Here is a 16,992-nt window from a genome sequence, read left to right on the forward strand (position 1 = left end):
ACTTTCTTTACAGGGCCACAATCAAAAAATATGATGAAATTCAATGCAACTGGTTGATATACTGCGAGATCACAAAAAAAGTCAGCCTTGTGTTCTTTTCCCAGCAGATTTTGGGAGAGCATGGACCTTGGGTTTTGTCAGGCTCTTATGTGCAAATTTGAACGCTTCTGACCCAATCTGAACAAAAAGTTAAGAGTTTAACTTAAAGAAATAGTTTGACATTTTGGGAATTATTTTCTTTCTTGTTTTTTTCCCCCCTAGGTCAAATATTGAAATCACCCATCTACAGCTAACAGCCTTCTGATGTGCGAGAACTACCAACTGGTACGAGGCCCCAGAGTGGACCCAGAACACGTTGTATAGATTATATATCTCGTCTGGCCTGGGAACGCCTCGGGTTCCCCAGAAAGAGCTAGAAACGTTGCTGGGGAGAGGGACGTCTGGAATTCCCTGCTAAGCCTGCTGCCTATATGCGACCCGACCACGAATAAGCGGAAGCAAATGGATGGATGGGCAGGTTGGCACCTTGCATGGCAGCCTCTGCCATCATGTATGAATGAGTGTTTGAATGGGTGAATGTTGACACGAAGCGCTTTGAGTGGTCGGAAGACTGGAAAGGTGCTATATAAATGCTAACAACAATCGCCCTTTTCTTTTGCGCTAGTCAAATGACCACAGAAAACAGTTCAATGTCTGTTCTACTCCAATTCTATTTCTATGCTTTTACCATTGCAAACCATTTCTCCCAGTTCCCATATCGACAGTGGAGAAATTCCAAACTTAACAGAAGCTTCACCCCCACCACACCACACCACACCACCCACCCCGTCCTCCTGTGGCCTTCACAGACATGGACACGGCATCTCCACCCGACCGTGAAATAGCCACTTGTGTTTTAGCCCGAACAACTCCATTCCTATGTGACTGTCAGCTCACACACACACACACACACACACACACACAGACACACACACACACACACAAACACTCCTTGAGGCTTTCGTAGTCCTGGAGGACCGACTGTATGTCCTGAAGAACTGATCGATAATATTCAATCTGCTCACAGGGTCTTTGCCGCATTAGGCTACACAGCTGCTATCCAAACAATGAATGGCTGGACACAGAGGGACCCGTGTACGAATGGAATCCCATTAAAACGCAACGGCTCTCATGGGCCGTCGATGACCCCCTTTTTTCTTTTTTTTTTTTTCATCCAACCGCAGCAGCTATTTTATGCACCTCTGATTGACAGGTGTTGTTACCATGACAACAGCTCATGCTACACCGGCGTGGATACGAGCTTTTGATAAATATCACTCCAGTACACGGAAATCTGATATTGAGAGGTCATTATAACGGCTACAGGACTTTTATACTGTATTTACACTCATAGATGAAGATGATGATCGAGTAACAGCTGTTTTGTTGCGACACATGTGCTTTTAAGTGCAGTTTAAAACACCTAGAATATCAACAGTGAGTGGCCATTATTCACATGGACAGCAGAGATTTCTCATCAGAGATGAATAGAGTACAGTGTCTCTCCCTAACAGACTGACAGACAACATTTCCATGATGAGCTTTTTTGTGCACAGCATGTCTCCTTTTCTACACTATTTTCAATACGTCTCATCTAAAAATAGTTTCACGCTGCGAGATGGAAAGCAGACAAAGCAATTAAAGAGTCGGCGATACAGAGGGGAGGATATGAAGAAAGCCTCTTCTTTTTGTTATCTGTGATGTCTTTTCTTCCTTTTCTCTCCTCATTAGCGGGTAAAGAGTTTCAAGTCGAAGCATCTCTCGGTTTCACCGAGCCCTTTTGCTGTCCTTGCTCCTTTTTTTTTTTTCTTCTGTCAGCCACTCCCTTTCCATTTTTTTTTCCCGGTTTACCTACTAGCACAGTGCTTTTAGGGATGCCGAGGGAATTTCCTTCTCGCAGTTCATCCCCCCCCCCCTCAAGGTTCTGCTTCATCTCCTTCAGATTGCTTTTCACAACGATGTCGGGTTTATTCCCCGACTAACTGTTGGTTGTTTTCACAGTGAAGTTCTCTCAGGTTTTACTGTCTAACCTAAGAGAGCGATCCACAACATGGAGAGGGCAAAAAAAGTGAGGGGGGGATGTGGCTACTTCACCGGGGCATTGTCCAACACCGTTTACAGGATCTATGCACACAATGAAGAGCACAAACACTCACGTATGGTTGTGTAAAATGTGTCACCCCCTTTGCGGTTGTGGAGAGGAGATAAAGAGGAGGGTTAAGGGAAGGAGAGGTGTGTATAGTAGTAGGGGTATTGTGGATGTTGCCACTACTGAAAGTCCTCAGCAGTGCATCATGGGAGAAAATACATATTTAGGTGCCACAATGGAGGAGCTAACATGCCACAAACAGACCAAGGTTACATCCACACTAATACGTTTTCGTTTTTAAACGCCGTTTTAAAACTAGCGTTGTCAAAGATAACCCGATAATAACGCGTTTTATACCACTAATTTCTTCAACACATTAACACAAATTGTGATTTTCAGGTTTTAGCGGGTTCAGTTTTAAAGTGAAGATACTGATATGGTAAAATAAGGGCTGCCAGGTTATGTGTACAATGTTCTCTGTGACAATTAAAGTTGATTTACATTTATATTGTTTTTTTCCGGAAAAGGTTCACGTGATGGGGCATGACGAATCAGGGCAGGACACGTCATGACTCATAAGAGCCAATCAGGAAAAGAACGTTGGTGTCAGAGTCATCGCTTTCAGAGGTCTCCGTTTCTCTCCGTCCAGACTAAAATGCAACCCAGGAGTTTTAAAACTTAAACGGGGTCAGCAGCGTTTTTAAATGTCTCTTTTAGTGGCTCAAAAACGCCGGAGTAGTGTGGACACTAGGCAGAAACGTAGCAAAAGTTATGAGTTTTAAAACGTATTAGTGTGGATGTAGCTCAAGAGACTGCGTTTGAGTTTGAATGCAGGAGTGGATTACAGGTGTCACTCTTTACTGTAAGGGTAGGGTGGGTTTCCCTAAAAGCAAATCAGCCCACATGCCTAAAACTATCGTCCAATCACACGGCAACGGTGCAGAGATTATCTTTGCTTTTAGGAAACCCAGCCAAGGCAGGAGTTGAATTGTGGGTAGATTCATTGCTGGAAGGGCTCGGCTGTCGGCGTGGATCTTGAGGGAGAGGGAGCAAAGTGGTTCTGAGAGGAGTGTAGGAGTTGTAGCGTGAGAGGTCTGGTGGAGGTTTGGCTGCAAAGGTCAGGAATGACTGGAGATGGGACGCCCGTAATGGAAACTATTGGTCATGTTCCAGGAAGCTGTGACGAGTTGTTTGGACTACGAGGAAACGGCAAGTCAGAACTCGTGGGAGCTTCTCAGGAGCGGCTGGGAAGACAGCAGGAGGTTCTTTTTTTCCAGATCTAAATCGATGAGGATGGAGACCAAAAGGTGCGAGACGGAGTGCTGGGATTGTTCCACGAAGAAGTCATCACATATTGGGTGGATGTCGGCAAGGCGGCGGGCATCTGACTGGATAGTCCTCCTCCGTCAGGCTATGGTGAAGATGGAGAGCACTCCAGAGAGGCTGCAGAAAAAAAAGAGAGAACATTAATGAGAGAAAATAAGAGAAAAGAGGGATGGGGGTGTGTGAAACGGAGAGAAACAATGAGCAATAAAGAGCAAAATAAGACAAAAACAGAAGAGCAAAAAGAGAAACAATGACAACCATCGCAGAGAGAGCAGAGGGGAGGGTGTTGCGAAACCGAACCGAGCGGAGTGACGTAGATGAGAGAGGAAATTAAGAAGTTGAGATCAAACAGGAAAAGAAAGAGAAAGGGCCGAGATAACAAGCATGGGCACAGTGAGGCATAAAAATGGATCAGGGGGATGGAATTAGAAAAATAGAAGAGAGAGGGCGGAGATAAGAGAGACAGGATAAAAGAGGGAAAGAGGGAGGGAGAGGGAGAGAAAGAGAGAGAGAGAGGGGGGAGGTCGAATAAAAAGAGAGGGGACATAATTATAAAATGGCACGAGAAAAAAAAAATCAATGCGGTGAGCATCATTGTGCTTGCAGGCGCCGTACAAAGGGAGGCGGAGAACGGCGGTGTGTCCATCAAACGGATACACACCAGCACATGTCAGTGTCTCACACACACACACACACACACAAAGAAGCATTTAAAATGCAGAGTGAAGACAAGGAGGATGAGTCAGGCAGATGAAGCGGAGAGAGACAAGTGACATTTAGAGCTCAGTCGGAGCATGTGATGACAAGGCACAAAGATACATGCCAGCCTCGACTCTGACAACAGCTTGTGTGTGGATGCAGAGCTCGGTGGAAGGAAACTGATTTGATGATATTCAACTGCGGGAGAGGAAACTGGGTACCCAAAAAGAGCTGAGGATTCATGTTAAAGAGAATCTATTATGCGATTTTGCTTTTTCCCTTTTCCTTTAGTGTGTTATATAGTTTTTTTGTGCATGTAAAAGATCAGCAATGTTAAAAAGCCCAAAGTCCACACCAAAGGAGTTACTCTCCATCACAGAAACACCGCTCCTGAACTGCCTGAAACGCCTCTCTTGAAGTCCCGCCTTTTCTTCCGTAACGTGGTGATGTCACCAAGTAACACATTTGCATAATACCTGCTTAGCGGCTAGTTTGGGACGCCCTCAAACAAAGCTGGTGTAGAGTCTGAAGAGTTTGGTTCGGTTGACCAAAAGTATGAATAAAAAATAAAAAATAAAAAAGGCAAATGAACAGCGCTCTTCATGTTCAATGTTTTGATGACCTCTCCATACAACCTGACCTGATGTTGTTCACACACACACGCACACACACACACACACACACACACACACAGTCATGCAAATTCAACCACGTAATATCCATCATCATTATTGACAAACACCGCAATGCATCAAGCTATTTCTGCTCAAAAGCTTGTAAACACCATGTCAGCCCACACATACACACACATACACACACACACTCCTTGTTAACTGTATTAGTGCCAGGGCTTATCAGTGCAGCGAGACCACACACACCACAAAAGGTTGAAATTCATTACAGTCGTAGGAGGGCCTTGACAAGCTGTCAGTGTGTTCGAAAGATTCTTCAAATCCCCCTCCCCACTCTGTCTCCGGAGAATGGTGAGAATACTCAGAGCTCAGCTATTTGCTCACACACACACACGCACACGCACACGCACACGCACACACACACACACACACACACACACACACAGATAGGAATGTCTCCTTGTCTACTTCTTAATGTCAAGGATAGTTTGCTTTGTCATACGCAAACGGCTACATTTACACTGTTGTGCAAACACAGAAAACTCTGAATCTTAATTTCATGGGTAGTTTACATTGACTCTCTCCATCACACAGACACACTTGCACACACATATGTACACACACTATTACTGTACTGCTGAACAGAGAGCAGGCCTAGAGGTGCGGTTCAATGACATACTCTGTATTTCCAATTTATGTCGGCATCACTACGCTTCTCTTGGCTGCCACTACACACACAAACCCTCTAACTCTCACACACGCAAACACATAAAGACACATAACACACATGCCCCGCACTTTAATATAAAGGATAGTTTTGCCGTTACGGCCGCGGTCACGTCAACACGAAAACATTCTCGGATGATCAAAAGAGATTACTGCTGCCATAAAACCATGCAAAACAATAAAAGCCGGGATGCTTTCACAACCTTTTTTATGCGAACACATTTCCCAATCTGGTTGAACAGTTGAGTAGCACTGTAAAAAAAACACACAAAAAAAAAAGCGGAATATGATCATCCTTCAGCCGGCGCTGTTTCAGTCTTCAAGGACAGAAAAGGGCAAATTGCTCTGGAGAATCTTTTCTTTAACATAATTACTATAATCTGCCAAACCTAAATTAAACAGACCGGCGTGTGAATGCCTCCCTGACATGAGTGTGGAGAGTGTGTGTGTGTCCTAGCGTCTGACAGAGAATCACAATTTGGGAATGTTTCTGCGGTGTGTAATTGCATGTGTGTGTGTGTGTGTGTGTGTGTGAATGAAACGCAGGGAACGCTGGGTTTGTCTCCAGTTATTAAACTAACCAATTACAAGGCCCACTCATCACGTTTACGTCCCAAACAAAGGGAGAGTTGATCTATTATTAATGCACTTCTTCCGCAGTGTAATTCACACACGGATTCCGTCTTGTACCCATACGTTCACACATGAATGCTCGCACACACATCATACACACACACACTGGCTCAGTCTCCTCCTGTGCCTCCGTTACGAATGATGAATGTGATTTGCCAGTATTAACAGATGAGCAGCTTTTCAGAGACAGGTAGCCTGGATCATCAAAATCTCTCCCGCCATGCTCCGCTCCTTTCTTCATCCCTCTTTCTCTCCTTCCATGCATTTGTAATCAGACCTGTCTTGCTTGTTTAATCAGAGCACACCTCAGCGTGCGGCCGCATCTGCCACCTCTCCGCTGTGCGCCACGTCTCGTAGTAAAAAACGTCAGCAAAGACGTATTCTGCACCGATTCTGTCCATCCGGCTTTGAAGTATCTGTTGTATAAAAGGCTGGATCCAGGCTTTACCTGCATGCATGCTGGGGGATCCCTGACAGGTTGGCTGCTGGAAACCTTTAGATGTGTTTTTAAAAAGATAAGGCCGGCGATGTACTTTATTTTCTTATTGTCAACAAATGCCAAACCAACATGCTGCTAACAAGTATTGCTTGTGTAGCCAAAGCTTAGTAAGCTTTGTTCCTCTTGTGCCATTTGCACTCCATCATTATGATGAACACAGGCAGCGTAGTTTATTTTGAGCCGATCCCACAAATACTGTACTTGCTAACGCAAGAAATGTGTATTTTTTCAGCAGTAGAAAACAGTCCAACAAATGCCCTATTTACTCCTGTCTGAGTAACTTTTGCTAAAATTACTGCTGCAAATTATTGAGCCTTTTTTCAGACAATACATATTTTACGTAAAGTTTTTTCGTCTTCATTAGAAAACTAGAAATAGCTCCATGTGGTTGTATGCCTCCGCCAACCAGTCGAGTTGCAGTTTACATCCATGTCTGTCCAAACTGTCATCACTTCATCATTTTATCCTGTTAGATATTTGTGTGAAATTGTCATAATTAGCATATGAGTTCTTGAGTTATGGACAAAAACGTGTTTTATGAGGTCACAGTGATGTTGACCTTTGATCCCAAAAATCTAATCAGTTCATTCTCGAGTCCGAATGGACATTCGTGCCATATGAAGAAATTTGCTCAGGGTGTTCCCGAAATATCACGTTCACAAGAATGGGAAGGTTGTGAGGTCACAGTGACCTTGACTTTTGACCACCAAAATCTAATCAGTTCATCCTCGAGTCCAAGCGGATATTCGTGCCATATATGAAGAAATTCGCTCAAGGCGTTCCTGAGATATCACAAGAATTGGACGGACCTGAGGTCAGAATGACCTTGACCTTTGATCACTAAATTATTATCAGTTCATCCTTGAGTCCAAGTGGATGTTTGTGCCAAATTTGAAGAAATTCCTTTCGCATTCACAAGAATGGTCCGTGGAGATGGATTGATGTACGGAATTTGTAGAAATTCCCTCCAGATGTGGATATCGCGTTCAAAAGAAAGAGTTGGAAGGACGGATGGACGACTCCCACAGCTGTTGCCAGCGCAGAGACATAAAAACATCTTGTGCCTCAGTGCTACAGAAAAGGTAATGAGGTTGGAAAGTATTGTGAGATGGGCCAACACATTGTTAGGTTTGGTCTTATAATGGGATTTGTTGACAATAACAAACACAGATTGGATTGGATGCCTTCATGTGTTCTATTAAAGGGAACACACGTCACAATCAAAGTCCTGGCCTTCGGGAACACTTGAAGATGAAGACAGAAAGGTCAAGACAGCCTGATCTTGATCAGTTCTCAAACTAAAATGTGTTCGGAAAATACTGTCTCTTGTTTGCGAGGTAGCAAGTCCTCCTTTTAGTAGACAGTGATACCCTGTTAAGAATGGAGTCTGTCAGCTCTCGATGCCAGAAGAAGAGTTCACACACTGCAAAATGTGACAAACCTCGCGACCATTAATCACCACAGACGAGTCCGAAATGTACAAAATACATGACCAGAACAAAAAGTAACCCAGCCAATACTCCTTCTTTAGAGCAGCAGCTCCCAAACTTTTTGGCTTGTGACCCTTTAAGATGAAGCGTTAGACCGCTCATCACAGGTTATGGCCTTACTGAGGAGTTGTGAAGAGTTCAAAGAAAGATTGATTTTTTTTTTCTTCTCAGATTGTTTCATCTGAAGGATTTTTAGAGGCCTGAAGAGGGAAAAGATGTGGGCTCAGTTTTAAAGCTAGAGTGAAGATACTGGCATCATATGAAACTAGACAACATAAAGAATCCATTGGTACCATGTTGTTCTAGCTTGTCGTCAAGGAGGCTAGATAAAGCACCAAACTTGCGCTTCGTTTTGGTGAGGAAAAACTGGCATGGCCATTTTCAAAGAGGTCCCTTGACCTCTGACCTTAAGATATGTGAATGAAAATGGGTTCTATAGGTACCCACGAGTCTCCCCTTTACAGACATGCCCACTTTATGATAATCACATGCAGTTTGGGGCAAGTCATAGTCAAGTCAGCACACTGACACACTGACAGCTGTTGTTGTCTGTTGGGCTGCAGTCTGCCATGTTATGATTTGAGCATATTTATTATGCTAAATGCAGTACCTGTGAGGGTTTCTGGATAATATCTGTCATTGTTTTGTTTTGTTAATTGATTTCCAATAATAAATATATACATACATTTGTGTAAAGCAGCATATTTGATAACTCCCATGTTGATAAGAGTACTAAATACTTGACAAATCTCCCTTTAAGGTTAATTTTGAACAGATGCAAAAACGTGCAATTCATTTGCGATTAACTATGGACAATCATGCGATTAATCACAATTAAATATTTTAATCGATTGATAGCCCTCATACATAATGGTTGATTCCATTTGACATCTTTGATGGTGTCACAGTTAATTTACATGAGGACACATAATACTATTGTCATCACTGTCATCACTGTCACCCTGTTACCAAACAAGAATTTTGGTATTGTACCATTCTGCAAATTTACCGACTAGATTAGTTGAATATGTTAGTCTAGTCTGCCTGACTCATTGATCCGTTATCTGACTGAGGTTTAGTTAGAAGTTAGAATCTATGACCCCCGACCATGGCTTTGAAATATCAGTAGTGCTGTGTATTGATAAATCCATGGCGCTGTCCGTGGTGCTGAAGTAGCTGACGGATTTGTAATTGTGACTTTTTCTCTGAGTCCCGCCCTTCTGTCAATATCGCCTTGGATTTATAATATTCTCTAAACCACAGTAGCTGGGAAAGAGAGTCGTTCATGGGGCGGTTTGCTAGTAGAAAGAAATTAACCAGGTTCTAACAAATCGCCTACCGCACATGGGGATACTAGGCTGGATGTGAAGATGCAAAGGCAGCCAAGGTCAAACGTATCAACATTTAAAACCGCAATAAACGCAACAGTTAGAACATAAATACAACCCATAAGTTGACAGCAGTGACCTTCAAGACACAATCACACTGGTTAATGATCAGCTTTGTTAGTGAAGGTCAACTTGCATAAAAGTCTGGCCAATCATCACATGTTCTTATTTGATTCAGTAATTCGTTCATTGTTGATTCTTATAAAAGTACTGTAAACACGGCTGTTGTCTGGACTATGACAACATACCAATGGACCAAAAATGAAGAAGGTCACAAGGTAATGTTTGTTATTGATTCATATATTGATTTATGTTGGTGTCTGTCTGACTCAAAAGGCGTCCAGCAGAAGGTACAGTTGTTGAAACTGATGGGTCATTGAGTTCAGCCACATCCATTATCTGCCACAGGCTTAGATGATTAATCTAAGTGGAAGTTCAGACCAGTGGGCAACCTCCCGCCTGAAAAGTGAAGCCAATGCTGAAGTGCATTAAACTTGCATTCTCTCTAATAGCCAGCAGGGGGCGACTCCTCTGGTTGCAAAAAGAAGTCTGATTGTCTAGAAGTCTATGAGAAAATGAGCCTACTTCTCACTTGATTTATCAGTAAACATTGTAAACATGAGTTTATGGTCTCAATCGATAGTTTCAAGTCTTCTTCGGTTTTCATCTTAGAACTTTAACCACAGTGTGTTTTCGGTTCATGAAAGTTAATTGTAACATTTTGATCACCTAAAAAAGTCTTATTAAGCGTTTGGTTGTACTTAGCTCCACCATCTCGTGATACTTCTGGTTGCAAATAACCAAGTTGGCCACAGCCAAAAACCAAGATGGCAACAACCAAAAACCAAGATGGTGACAGCCAATAACCAAGTTGGCCACAGCCAAAAACCAAGATGGAGATGGCCAATAAACAAGATGGCAATGACCAAAAACCAAGATATGACGGCCAAAATGCCGAACTCGAGGCTTCAAAACGTCCGTCCACAAACCAATGAGTGACGTCACGGTGACTACGTCCACTTCTTATATACAGTCTATGGTTCAAACAACTTAGGAAGGGCCACTGATGTATATATGCACACACAGGCGCATACATGCAAATATATATTTATATTATGTAGAGCTTTGAGCCTCTGTGGTGCTCAGATAAGGTTTAGAGAGCCTCGTCTCCCAGCGTGTGTTCAAAATAGGTCATCTTACTCTGCTTCTCCGAGCGAGCACGCCTGCTTCTTTCCCTGCCCTGATTTCAACAACATAAACAACTGACGGGAAGTTTTTTCCCCTCTCTCTCCCTCTCTCCATCTCTCTCTTTAAAGCAGCGCTCTTCATCAGCGTAACCCAGTGAGGTTAAGTAAATAAGTCTATTTTATGCAGAGCAAGAGACGGAGGAATGGTAGTTCTCAAAAGTGCTTGTATTTTGGTATTCTAGTTGTGTGTCAAGTTGGATTTGTTTGCTACTGTGCCTTTTCCAGTGCCACCTGCCAACACATACTCTGACACACTCACACACACACTCACACACACACACTCACAGATCTTGCCTCCATGCTTCAGCTTCCTTTAGTTGCTCAGCAGGGGGCTGCCAAACTGAGCTCACTACCATTTCCTTACCGCGCTGCTCTATCATGCAGGATATCTCTCCTGACACAGAGCTGTCATGGCCTTCAGGGCTCGAAGATGGCGATGCGAGGGAGCAAAAAGTGGAACAGTAAAAACAAGCCCCTCATTTATTTCAGAGCATGCATGCTGATGTCGGCATGTATCTATATTTGTATGCGCGTCTACGTGGGTGAAAGCGCGGTTGTACATGTGGAAATTTCTGGAGACGTGCCTTTATAGATGATTCATGGTGCTAAACAGGAAAGCCCTAGTTTTACTATGCTGACATTACTGGTGCGATTAGCCAAAGGCTAACACCTTTGATGGTTACTGGTTTGAAAACATGACCGAGGTTAGAGTATTTCATCATGATAAATCATCAAGGGATAGCTATCATACCGCATTTTATATTACAGATCCTAAACTCTGTTTACTGAACACATAAAACATTGACTGGCCTGTTACCTGATATAGAAATACTATCAAATCTGAAAATTAAAGGAATAGGTCAACATTTTGGAAAAGATGCTCATCTGCTTTCTTGCCGAGAGGTCAGATGATCGATACTTCTCCAGGAAGTTACTGTCAGTTGTCCTATTTACTCTTGGGTTTTTCTACAGATTAAACAAACATATACAATATGTTAATAGTGAGCTTTAGAGGTGGATTTGCTGCCGTTATGGCTGGTTCAGACTACACAATATCAACCCAATTAAAGCCCGACGCGGCCGTCGTAAGGTGTCGGCTCTGATCGTGAACGATGAGTGTCGTGAGCGACAATCGATCGCTTTATCTGGTGTAGTGTGTCATATTAGATGACAGAAAGTCTAGCATGTATGATTTTTTTTTGTTGCCTTCTATGACGTGTTCCGTCCGTTTGTAACCGACGAAGTATTGTGTAGTCTGAACCCCCTTTCATGACTATCACTATCTATCAATTAAAGGCAAAAAGCCCAAAAAATAATCTTAGAAAATAAAAAGCCAGAGCCAGGCTAGCTATTTCAACCTGTTTTCAGTCTTTGATATAGTCTATTGATATAATATTCACTACACCCTATACGTGGGTGGTTTCAATCTTCTCATCTAATTCTTGGCAAGAAAGCGAATAAACATATTTCCCAAACTGTACATTCCCTTTAAAAGATTGTGGGTGCTCCATCATTGCTTGTACTTGCAAGAGGCTATACTAGCTTCGGGCGATATGATGATATATACAGTGAGAGAACTGGAATCCATCCCTTCGATATCTGTAGTTGTTTTAGGGCATTGCTGGCTATGTTATATTGATATTGGATTCACAGAATCATTGCATCACTGCGAAGAACCTTGATTTTCAGGTATTAAATAGAAACAGAGATTCCCATCTGGTTATTTTATTTGTTAACTGTTTCTCAACTGAGCTTGAAGGTTCATTATTGACCTTGAAAACAGCACTGTAGTTTGACAAAATATTCTTAGCACAATCCACTAGTAAATTGTATCCACTGTAAACTTTCATGAGCTATCAGCCACATCCCCCAGCCTTCATCAGTGGATGGAACGTGATTATAACTGAACCATCTCCATGACAACTGAGTAAATTTCATTCGCTGTTAAAGGCCATGAGATGTGGCTGAAAGCTCTGGAAAATTTCCAGTAAGTAGACCTTAGATACCGAGATCTCTTTCTAACCGTTTCTCAACTATGATTCCAGATCAAATTTCTCTGTTCTATGTAGTTGAAAACTCAATATCTTTGGGTTTTGTACTGTTGGTCAGGCAAAAGATGACATTTGAAGATGTCAAGTTGGACTCTGGGATCTGGATTTTTCACAATTTTCTGACATTTTATAGATCAAATGGTTAATAGAGTAATCAAGAATATATTTAATTGAGATTAATCGATAACAAAAAATATCTTTAGTTGCAGTCCAGATATGCAACATTACCATAGACTGTATATAAGAAGTAGACGTAGTCACCGTGTCGTCACACATTGGTTTGTGGACTATGGTTTTGAAGCCTTGAGTTCGTCATTTTGGCCATCGCCATCTTGGTTTTTAGCCGTCGTCATCTTGTTTTTTGCAACCAGAAGTGTCATGAGAGGGTTGAGCTTAGTACAACCGAAACAACAACTGAAAACACATTGTGAAAGGGTTTCTAAGACGAAAACACAGACAACTTCCAGACCAGACAACGCCGTGGTAGCAACCTGTCAATCACAAAGTAGCCACGCCCTAAAGCATACCCTGCTTTATGGTCTATTTGACTCTAAATGGGACCATAATTTACTAAATGAACATCATGCTGTATTGAAGAAGACTTGAAACTAGCAATCGAGACCATAAACTCATGTTTACAATGTTTACTGAGGTAATAAATCAAGTGAGAAGTAGGCTCATTTTCTCATAGACTTCTATACAATCAGACTTCTTTTTGCAACCAGAGGAGTCGCCCCCTGCTGGCTGTTAGAAAGAATGCAACTTTAAGGCACTTACGATTCACTTTCAGATCCTCAGGTTGCCGCCTTAATATAACATACATCATGGCCCTAGGCTGCTTTCAAGATCTGGTTTATTTTTGTTAGTGTGTTACACATTGAGGAAGAGAGAGAGGAAGGGAGAGGGATGGAGTGAGACAGAGGTAAAGACATGTGGACATGGTGAGTGAGAGAACTATGAACTGCCCCAAGCTCTCAGGTTCCCGCTGACACTGATAAATACCTGAGGAATGGGACACAGTCGAGAGCTCGGCTACGTCGTCATTAACCTTGTGAAACCTCAGCCAGCGCTGGTGATTAACGACATCCCATTATGTGCTATTAAACGCTAGCGGAGGAGCTTCTCCTCTCCCATACCGAAACCAGCCAAGAAGGAACTATGATGACTTCTTAGAGAAACTTTCCCTCCGCCTTACAACATTCTCCCACCGGGACCGGAGTGTAAAAAAAAAGAAGAAAAGAAATCCTTAACATTATAACATCCGCTAAGAAAGATTTGTTCGCAAGTTGCAAGATGACCCACTGTGGCCTAATATCCTCTGACTGCTGCCTCTTTGCGTGCCACTTACATGTTTCCCCTCCCTGTCTTGTTCAAAAGTCTGTTATTGTTTATTACAATAGAACCCAGCGGAGTCCCCGTAGAGGGCTCAGTGATAAGCAAAATACTCCCGACACAGAAAGGAGGCTTTTACCATATGAAAGGCGAGGGGAGAAAAGAAAGAGGGAAACGAAGAGGGGAACGGGAAACGGATAAAGCGAGAAAAGATAGAGGTGCTGGGAGTGGAGGATGTATGTGAGAGAGAGAGAGAGAGAGAGAGAGGGAAGAGAGAGTGGAGCGGGCGGGAGGGGAAGATAAAGGCAGAGCTGTATTCCCTGATGTGGCTTCTGTGTGTTGGCTCTTCGCAGCTCCTGCTCCAAGGATTACTGCATTTACACTTCAGCTTAAAAATAGCCCCCGTGATAATTTATTTAGCTGGAGCACGCCATGCGGCATTGTGTTCCAGGAGAATAGTTTTTTTTTCCTTTCCTGTCTGAGTCTCTATGAGATTCTTCCACTCTCTCACTTTCCCTCCCTGTATTTTAGCCGTGATGTTCTCTTCCTCTTTCGTATCTCTTTCTCTTAATCTATCAATCCCTAAGAAACGCCTCTCTTAAAAATCACAAATAAACAAGTAATGCCTGCACAGACCTTGCTGCTGGTTATATTCCTGTCATAATCTCATTTGTGCTGCTACTGTGGTTACATGAACCCTCTGATACCCTTTGACTGTGCTGTGAATTAATCGAAACAGCAAAAAAATAGCCCATAACTACAGTATTTTATTGTAATTTAGCTGATATTTTCTTGGCTGCATGAGGACGTGGGCGCTTAAGTTTGACAGCAAATAACAAAAATGGTGACATGCAATAGTAATCTTCTTATTAGAATAAACCTCTGTGTATGTTCACAACATAAACAGAAAAATATGCATCCAGTGTTTTTCCGTCATATTTATAAGCCTGTCTGTATGCTTGGTTCTTTTATAAATCTCAATAAATGTTGAAACCAGTCACAGTGCATGCAGCCCTGTATCTCCAAGCATTTCATATATACGTACATATTCATCCGTATGAAATGCACGATGAAGGTTGCTTGAACAAACTGCAGCTATACAACAAATTCATCAAACTCTGATGGTGTGTGGGAGATGATTTTTTGACTTGAACCCATCACTTCTCCTACACACCTGTCTAAATACAGGTATGCAAGGTTCATAAAGTTTTCAAAATTGTTGTTTTTTTTTCTTGTATGACTCACACCCAATGTTAGACATGGATATATATGACCTCAGTCATCTGTTTGCTTATCAACACCTCTCTCCGCTCCACCATTCTTTAGACTTGTCAATAAGAGGAAAAGTACGCCAGAGCAGCTATCATTAGGCATGGCTGTGGCTATTTTAGCGTCTGTATTATCATGAATTTATGACACATGTACCTGTAAACCATGAACAGCAGTGATATCTCAATCATCCTCAATAGTTTATAGCACAAAATAGACTTCACAATCTAACTATAAAGCAAGGAATCTCTGTCTGTATGTATGTATGTGTGTACATGTGCAACGTATTCTCATGCAACGGTTCGTATATCTTACGAAAAGTTATTCCTCATTTTTGTGCATTTTCCCACGAATGTCCAGTGACATGTTTCAATTTCCGCTCAATACATGCATACAGTCTTTTCAAAGTGAACTTCTATCTTCACAGGAAACAACTTGGTTCGGTTTAGGCAACAAAACTACTAGGTTTAGGAAAAGATCGTGGTTTGGGTTAAAATAACTCCAGAAGTGGAGTAACTTAAGTACGGAACTTACGTGACAAATAAACATATACACGGGGTACGAACATCGGTCTCTTGGGCGAAAGTCCAGCGTTTCTTGACCCACCCATCCACCTCAACCTCCTCCCTACGCGGCGTTTGTCGCTCTTTATACTTCCTGGTTGTCAACTACGTGGATTACATACAAATTGATTTTGTGGATTATATACGAATTACAGTGCGTGACTTTTTGCAGGTATAGCTACGAATGATGTATGAGAACAACCTCACGTGTGTGTGCTTGTGTGTGTGTGTCTGTGTGTCCTTTGCATATCACAAGAACCGTTCATTCAATCTACTTCAAACTTGGCGGCTGTATTGCTGGGGACCCAAGGGAGTGCAGTGTCGAAGTTGGTGCAATTTGGACATGCAACACGTTCAATATTGCTAAACTTTGAATAAACAAGCGAACAGGGCTCTGTGCAGCAGCGGAGGCGGGGCATCAGAGCACTGCGGACCTAATCGAGCATGTCATCCGTTGCGTATCGGGCCTTTACAGGTTGCGGCTCATTGACTGGAAATCACTTTTCCTGCGTTATAACGTTACAACTCTTCTTCCTTTCCCTGGAGTCAATGAGCGATGAGCGATTCTTGAGAAAACACACTTCTGGCAGCCGAGCAATCGGCTCACGCCGTACAGGCACGCATTCCAAACGCCCACGCACCGAACGGGCAATCCCCTTCGACAATGCTGCAAACAGCAATACTGGGAGCCAAGCCCCAAACGGCCCGTTCGACCACGCCCCAAACGGACAGTGCACTAGTTAAGAATAAATTGAAAATGACATAAATACTGGGTATTAAAATGATGTCTAAACGTCCTTTCATTGGCATATAATAGATTGCTGTGTAAAGTGCAAAAAAACGGTCTCCACTAGATTATACACTGTAGAAATTGCCTGAAGTAAGCATGAGGTGTGCACATTCTTCCTTTATAAATACCTGTTTATGTGTGGGAAATGACGTACATTTGGCTCCTGGTTTCTCAGCATCACAGTATACTTTTAACCCACTGACTCCAACCATGTCATCA

The 16,992-nt window shown here is 42.6% G+C and overlaps 1 protein-coding gene across 2 annotated transcripts in view; it reads right to left on the reverse strand.

Moving 5' to 3' along the window:
* Nucleotides 1-1,811: 1,811 nt before the first annotated feature.
* samd12 (sterile alpha motif domain containing 12) overlaps nt 1,812-16,992 on the reverse strand; it is a 125,257-nt gene continuing 110,076 nt past the window's right edge. For both annotated transcript variants that reach the window (XM_037794947.1, XM_037794945.1), the window contains exon 5: nt 1,812-3,571. In XM_037794947.1, the coding sequence (XP_037650875.1) occupies nt 3,540-3,571 (32 nt within the window). In that variant the 3' untranslated portion in view covers nt 1,812-3,539. The remainder of the gene's footprint in view (nt 3,572-16,992) is intronic.

The sequence above is a fragment of the Sebastes umbrosus genome, chromosome 15, assembly GCF_015220745.1.
Source record: "Sebastes umbrosus isolate fSebUmb1 chromosome 15, fSebUmb1.pri, whole genome shotgun sequence".
Lineage (NCBI taxonomy): Eukaryota > Metazoa > Chordata > Actinopteri > Perciformes > Sebastidae > Sebastes > Sebastes umbrosus.